General features: G+C 36.0%; 1 protein-coding gene across 1 annotated transcript in view; it reads right to left on the reverse strand.

Annotated features, from left to right (window-relative positions):
• Nucleotides 1-7,407, reverse strand: part of LOC106881254 (sodium-independent sulfate anion transporter-like) — a 156,592-nt gene that overhangs the window by 44,073 nt on the left and 105,112 nt on the right. The window contains exons 15-16 of the mRNA XM_052969848.1: nucleotides 4,845-4,916; nucleotides 822-921 (exon numbers count right to left, since the gene is read on the reverse strand). Coding sequence (XP_052825808.1) covers nucleotides 822-921; nucleotides 4,845-4,916 — 172 coding nt within the window. The remainder of the gene's footprint in view (nucleotides 1-821; nucleotides 922-4,844; nucleotides 4,917-7,407) is intronic.

Here is a 7,407-nt window from a genome sequence, read left to right on the forward strand (position 1 = left end):
GGGTGTTAACAGGAAGGGTATCTCATCATTGAAAATTTACCTCAACAAATTCCATCTGATCCATTTAAATATGGAAAAATGGATGTTAAAATCATAATGATAATGAATAAATATATGTGTGTGTGTGTGTGTGTGTGTGTGTGTGTGTGTGTGTATATATATATATATCTATATATATATGATTTAATAAACACAGGGTTTAAATGTGAAGTTATAAGTTTCATATTCTAATAATACAGTAATCAGACAAGCTTGTATAGCATGTGTGTACTATCAAAGTTAAATAGTACATGGCATGCTATACAAGCTTGTCTCATTACTGTACTATCAGAGCATGAAACTTATAGTAACTTACGTTTAAATCCTGTGTCTATTAACTAATATTTCTCTCTTAGTGGATTGAGTACCTTTCTTGTTGCTTCTACCAATTACAGAAAATTACACTAGATATTATTTAGTACATATGTATATGTCTGTGTTTGTGCGTGTGTATACACAAATAATAAACAATGGATGGGAGTGAGAGCTTGATTGTATCATTTTAGAAAAACAAAACCTTTGCACTTGCTTAGATAAAAAGAAACCATTATTAGTAACTTCATTGCAGCAGATGTTGCAGCTACCACCCCACCACTACCACCCTGCCATTGCCATCATCACTACTACTACAGCTGCTGCTGCTGCTACTACCACTATCACTACTACAACTGCTGCTACCACTACCACTACTATTACTACTTCTACTAGGTTGAGGTTGAAGCATGATAGTATCTTAAAGAGATAGAGAGAAAGAGAGATGCTTCTCTTTTAAAAGTACATACCTGTATTTAGCAAATCGATGAACTTATCTTCAAAGTAATCAATTGCTGGAAACTGTAAGCCTAGCTCAAGATAAAGAACAGGTGTTGCTGCTTGGTGTATCTGTAAAGAACACAAGAGGTTAAACTTGGGGAAACCTATTTCTTGGCTCAGTAAAACCCGTTCTTGATCAAAGGTGGAGACAAACAAAATATGATATATTTAGAAAAAGAGGAATAAATATAATATTTTGGCCATACAGTATAGTAAAATGTTAATCTTGTACTGGGTTAATCCTTGCTTGCAAAAGTTGATATTGTAGATTAGCTGTTGCTAATTCATAACCACTATCATGACCATCACCATTGTCAGTGCCTCAGTGCCATCCTTATTCCCCACTACTGCCACTAATGTCTCAATTCCACCACCACAATTTTTACCATCTCCACTGATCCATCACTATCCAACCCTTTTCTCTACTATCATCACCACTACCAATACCATAATCACTATTAAAACTGCGGCAGTAGTACCACCACCACCACCACTACCATCACCACTGCTGCCACTGCTATCATCAGTACTAACATTACTTCCTCTACTGCTTCCTACTACCATTACCACCACTCTACAGCCTTACCATCTGGCCACCAACACTACCATCACAGCTTACTTTACTATTCCACCATCTCTTCTGCTGCCACTGTCATCACCACAACCACCACCATAACCAACCAGTATAACCAACCATCACTATTACAACAGCTTACTAAGTGAGAGAAGTAAGGAGCATTGTTAAGAGACAAGGGCAATAAAGGCAGGATCAAATGCTGTGGTTGTTGTTTAGCCCCTGTTCAGACCTGGTTCAGCAACCTTAGGACTAGATTGTCTTCTGAGTTTCTTCCCTGTATAAAATTATACAATTTTTGGCTGATGTTGCTATTTGGTTGAATGACTGCACAGAGGATTTCTTGTCAGGTTGTAAGAGCAATATATTTGTGGATATGCTGTTGTAAAGTGCTTATGGCAGCATTTCTTAATCAGGATTCTGCAAAAGATTCCATTGGGTTCCATGAGAAAGAGTGAGATAACCTAATGCTAATTTCATGATTGTAATACTACTAAACATGCACAACATATTTGTTTTTGTAATATAGACATCATCCTATGTAACCTATTATGTTATCAAAAAAATATAACAACCATTTATATATATATATATATAATATTTACCACATGAACTACAATGAAAACATATGAGAAAGATATAGATTATAATTTTTTTGCGTAGAGGTTCCTTGAGACATGTAATTTATTTTAAGGGTTACACAAGGGTAAAATGTTTAAGAAACACTGGCTTATAGCATAGTGGGAGGGGGGATGTGTTGAAAGTGACATCAGGTGATGAAGCATGAAATTTGATGGGCCTCTTTTTGGGACAGGCAGCCAGCAAGAATGAATGTGCAGACAAGGGCCTTGCACTTCTAGCTTCTGGCTGATGGTTTAGGTAGAGGGTGTCTCTGAGTGACACAGCAAGTTCTAGTTGGTAGTTGAGGAATTCCTTTCAGAGTTGTTTGCCAAAATCAAAGAAAAAGACCTTTCTCTTGCCAAGCTGAACGTTGACAAAAGAAACACTTCCCTTCAAATAGTGCCAAAATAGCTTGAAATGTAAAGGAGAAAATACTCTCTTACTTTCACTTGGTAAATGACTCCACTGATAAGAACTTGCTGTGCAACTCAGAGACACTCTCTACCCTAAAGCACTGGCCAGAAGCTAGAATACCAAAAGATTCCATCTGCATGTCCATTCTTGCTGGTTGTCTATCTAAAAAAGAGGCCAGTCAATTTGCTTCTTTACCTGACATCACTTTCCCTTTCACTTCAGGTGTGTCACCCACTAAACTCCCCTATCATTTCTGACACATTACTCACTATGTTACAGTGTTGATGAGTGAATCATTGTTAACCAGTTAGATGGACAGAAGAGAGACTCATGTGGTGATCAAGAAGTCCTCTTCTCCTGGTGCAGTTTGCTAGAAACATTGTTCATTTGTTGTATGTTTGCTTTTCCACACTGGCATGGGTTGCACAAACACTAGTTTGATACAGTATTTTATGACAAGATACTCTTCCTGTAGTCTGTACCCACCAGTTTTTCAAGTAAGGGATTATTTTTTATTTCACTAGATGTCACAAGTTGAAAGCTACAGGGTACATTGTTCACAAAGCATGTGAACATGACACAGTCATTTTGCTCAAACGTTTTCATGCAATGTCATGTGGAAAAAAAACATTGATATACATGTGTGCACACACACATGCACTATACATGTACAGACACACGACTCCTGATACTTACAATATAACATGCAGTTTCAAAAAGAATCAAAGCCATATAGTTAAAGTTTGGTGCTTATACCCCCCCTCCCCCTGGCACCATCATCAGTTTAACATCTATGTTTCCATGTTCACATGAGTAAAACACAATTTGTTGAGACAGATTTTCAACAGCCTGATGCCCTTCCTGTCACAAACCCTTGCCTGTTTTCAAGTACAGTAATATGGCGATATTACTGACCAAATATGTTTTCACGGAAGATTAGAATTGAAGGACACTGCTTGCATGACAGTGACACTCATTTACAACTATTACATAAAGTCAAAGCAAGGAGAGAGTATCCCCCACCACCATGTTGGACTTCTTTCAGCTTCTGTATACCAAATCCAATCACAGGCTTCAGTTAGCCAGAGGCTATAGAATACACTTGCTCAAGGTGCCATACAATGAGATTGAACTCAAACCCATGTGGCTGGGAAGCACACTGCTTACTATACAGCCTGCATCTAGTCAAGCATGTAATATCCCTTTGTACGAACTATCTCTCATAAAAATTGAAGATTTACATTACAATCCGATTAGTTATTTCCTGTCATTTCTATCTTCAATACATATTACATGCCTTGCATTCATGTAGGTACTGATGTATTCCCACTGTTTTAACATTCAGTTTTCCATGACTGCATGGGTCAGAGAGAATTCAATGTAACCTTCCTTGTTTAAAATGTTAGAGTGTGATTGGAAGGAGATTTGGTTGCTTTTTCTAGTAGGTTATGTAGCTACATAGAATCTCTTTTGTTATAGTGTTGTTTAACCCAAGGTCAACCATGGTCTAACAGATTTATGCTCAAAGGCATTACACTCATGATTATTCTGTTCTCATAAGCATCGTATATCTAAGACTAAATTTTTCTAATAAATCTGCTTTTTTGAAGATGGTAGAATGTAATTTGAGAGAGATTTGGCTGATATTTGTAGTAGGTCGAGCATCCTTACAATGGTTCCTTGTTAATTTGTCCCTTGTTTTATAGTTGCTGTTATTGTTGGTGGTAGTGATGATGGAATGGACAAGGATGTAGTTATTGTTTTTGATGATAATATTTGCCACAACATTTAACCCTTCAGTATTCATATTACTCTGTCAAATATAATATTTGTTTATTTATATTGTTTTCGAATAAGTCATGCATTATCTTGTAGTTTAGTGATTTCGATGATGTGGTTGTTTAGTTTTAGAATAACATTGTAGGATTGAGGTGAGAGGCCAGATCTGGCCTGATTCAACATAAAACAGGTTAATTAGTTTAGCTGGATACAGCTGGTTTGAATGCAAAAGGGTTAAGGTAGTGAACTGGCAGAACTTTTAGCATGTCAGGCAAAATGCTTAGTGGCATTTTGTTCATTCTGAGTTTAAATTCTACCAAGGTCATCCTTTTCATCCTTTCAGGGTTGATAAAACACATTTTCAGTGCCAATTGAGCACTGGGATTGATGTCATCCACTTTCTCCACTGTTAAACATTGCTGGCCCTGTGCCAAAATCTGAAATCAATATCTGCAACAACATTGATGATATACAAGAGTGTCAAAAACCTGTGAGATTATGAAACAGAGTGAATATAATTAAAAACTGAAGTAGTGTAATGAGACAATAAGTGATGATATTAACAAATTGGGAAAAATAGATAGAGGACAAGTCTATCACTTACCTGGATATTTGGCCGAGATAGTGGGTATAATAAAGTTATTAAAGACACTGCTATTCCAATTAGTATTCCATACTGAAATATTGGAAAGAATGAATATATTGAATATATATATATGCATGGCAGTTGAAGTTATCTGAATATTTGACCAAAATATGGTAAGGTTATTCAAGAAAAGTTTAGAGGCACTTTGCAACCCATGTGCTTTTTTCACTAACAATATGCTCTACTTTAATCTCAGACTGACCAATGCTTTATGAGTAAACTTGATAGATGGAAACCTGTTGTACACACATACACACAGATATACACATATATCTATGTATATGTCAAGTTACTTTAGTGTTGCTGGTAACATGTAACCCAGTACAACTTGTTGCATGGTCAGGTCATTGGTGGCTAAACCAGTAACCCCACCAAGCTTGCTTAGTAGGGAGGATGGTTTTTGGATACCCTGTGGGATGAAAAACAAGACTGTGGAGAAACTTTTGAGAGTCAATGGCTATCCAACATAGGTAAGGGGAGATAGTGCTCATCAATCATAGTGAAGACAATCCATGTAGGAGAAGGAAAACTCTGAAATGAAAACCATTAAGTGAGGACGTGCAACCAGCTGAGACTATTTTGCCAAGGAACAGTTATGAAATGAATATGTTATAGTTTAGTCAATGGATGATTGATTAATAAGTAAAATATGTATGCCGCTGTGGGTGTGTGGTTAAGAAACTTGCTTCCCAACCATACTCATATATATTTATCTCCACTTAAACATGGATGTTCAGTTTTAACAAACTATACTGTGGTAGATACCATGAGAGAAACTCTCATATTGGCTTTTGGTGCCAAAGGTACTCTTGAACATCCATGTTTAATATTACCTCTTGGTATTAATACTGCCTCTGTTGCTAATATATATACTTTTGACAAGCATATATATATATATATATATATATATATAGGGAGAATTCAAAAAATATATGTGTTTATGTATGTGTATACATGCATTTGTATCTCCTTGCCTGGACATCACAGGATAGTTAGAAACAAAAGTCAGTCATACAAGAAAAGTCCTTTGTTTCCAGTCTTCCAGGAAAACACATCCAACCATGGCAAAATATTACCTTGCTTGGAAACAGGTGAGGGTTAGTAACAGGAAAGGCATTCAGCCATAGAAAAATCTGTCTGAATGAATTCTTTCTGAGCCATACAGAATTCCAGAATTCCAGTCTGACCCATGCAAGCAAGGAAAAGTGGATGTCAAAACAATGATGATGATGAGGAGGAGAGGGAGAAGGAAGATCTATGACTGCAACCTTATGCCAGAAATTCTCATTCTATATGAACTGATATTACAGTTTTGTAATGCTGGAAGTTTCTATTCTACCTTACTCTAAACATGCGGTGGAGTTCTCTACAGGTCATTTGGCCATCTCACATTACAAATTATCAAAGCCAGCTGCTTACTACCTAGAGGGATTCATATTAGTGCTACAAGATCCCTTTCTATCAATGGACTATAAAGCTTTTGCTCTCTCTCTCTCTCTCTCTCTCTCTCTCTCTCTCTCTCTCTCTCCTTCTATTTTTTTTCTCTTTCCCTTTCTCTCATTATTTTATATTCCTTAATGAATATAATTTGTTTTTGTTTCAGTTTAGAATTGATAATGATCCTATATTAATCTTTTTTTTTAATACCGCAGTTCTTTTTATCCAATTGCATTCTGGGTCATTACTGAGTAAATTTTTGCTAAACTACTGCAAGGGGCCCTTAAGTGTAAAAGAAGAATGGAAGAGAGTCGTACAGAGCCGTAGTGTGAAAGAAGAAAAAGATAAAACAACAACAGAAAATAAAAGACAGACAAACAAACAAAATACAGAAGAATCGAGAAAATAGATGAAAAAGAAAGACAGAAAGAAGATAGAAGATGAGGAAAGCTGAAGAAGACAAACAGAAGAAAAGGGAGCATGAAAGGAAAAAAATAGCTGATAATATATTGGAATTCCCTGTAGCCATTAGTAGGGTTTAAGTGCTAATCTGAATACAGTGTTGTTGACAGAAGCTTCCATTATTAAGGTAAGCAGATGGGGAGGTGAGCTTTAAGCAATATATGAGAATGTACACCATAGTTTAACTCTATTGAGACCACCCTTGGTTCTGTGATAGAGAAACCACCCTTGTTAGAGAATACATTTAAATTAAAGCCTTCCATCATAATCTTATTAAAACCTTTTTGTTAGGCTATGCTACAAACAAACACTAACTTAATGATAACAAAAGAAAAATAGTTATTTTCTTAAACCCCTCCTAAATTTTGAACATTTTAAGAATTAATTGACACAGAAAGGCAGTGCATTTGAATAGCAATATGGTCATAAAAAGTATTAAAAGCAAGTCATTCAAATAATATATATATATATATATATAACAATACCCAGTATTTCTCTGAGATTCCCTTCCTTTGCTACCCATGTTAATTCTCCTGAGTCCAGTTAATTTGTTATGGTATCATTGTAGGGGGTGGGGCCACACAGTATTTCTATTATATACATACATACATACATATATATA

Source organism: Octopus bimaculoides, chromosome 1 (assembly GCF_001194135.2).
Source record: "Octopus bimaculoides isolate UCB-OBI-ISO-001 chromosome 1, ASM119413v2, whole genome shotgun sequence".
Taxonomy (NCBI): Eukaryota; Metazoa; Mollusca; class Cephalopoda; order Octopoda; family Octopodidae; genus Octopus; species Octopus bimaculoides.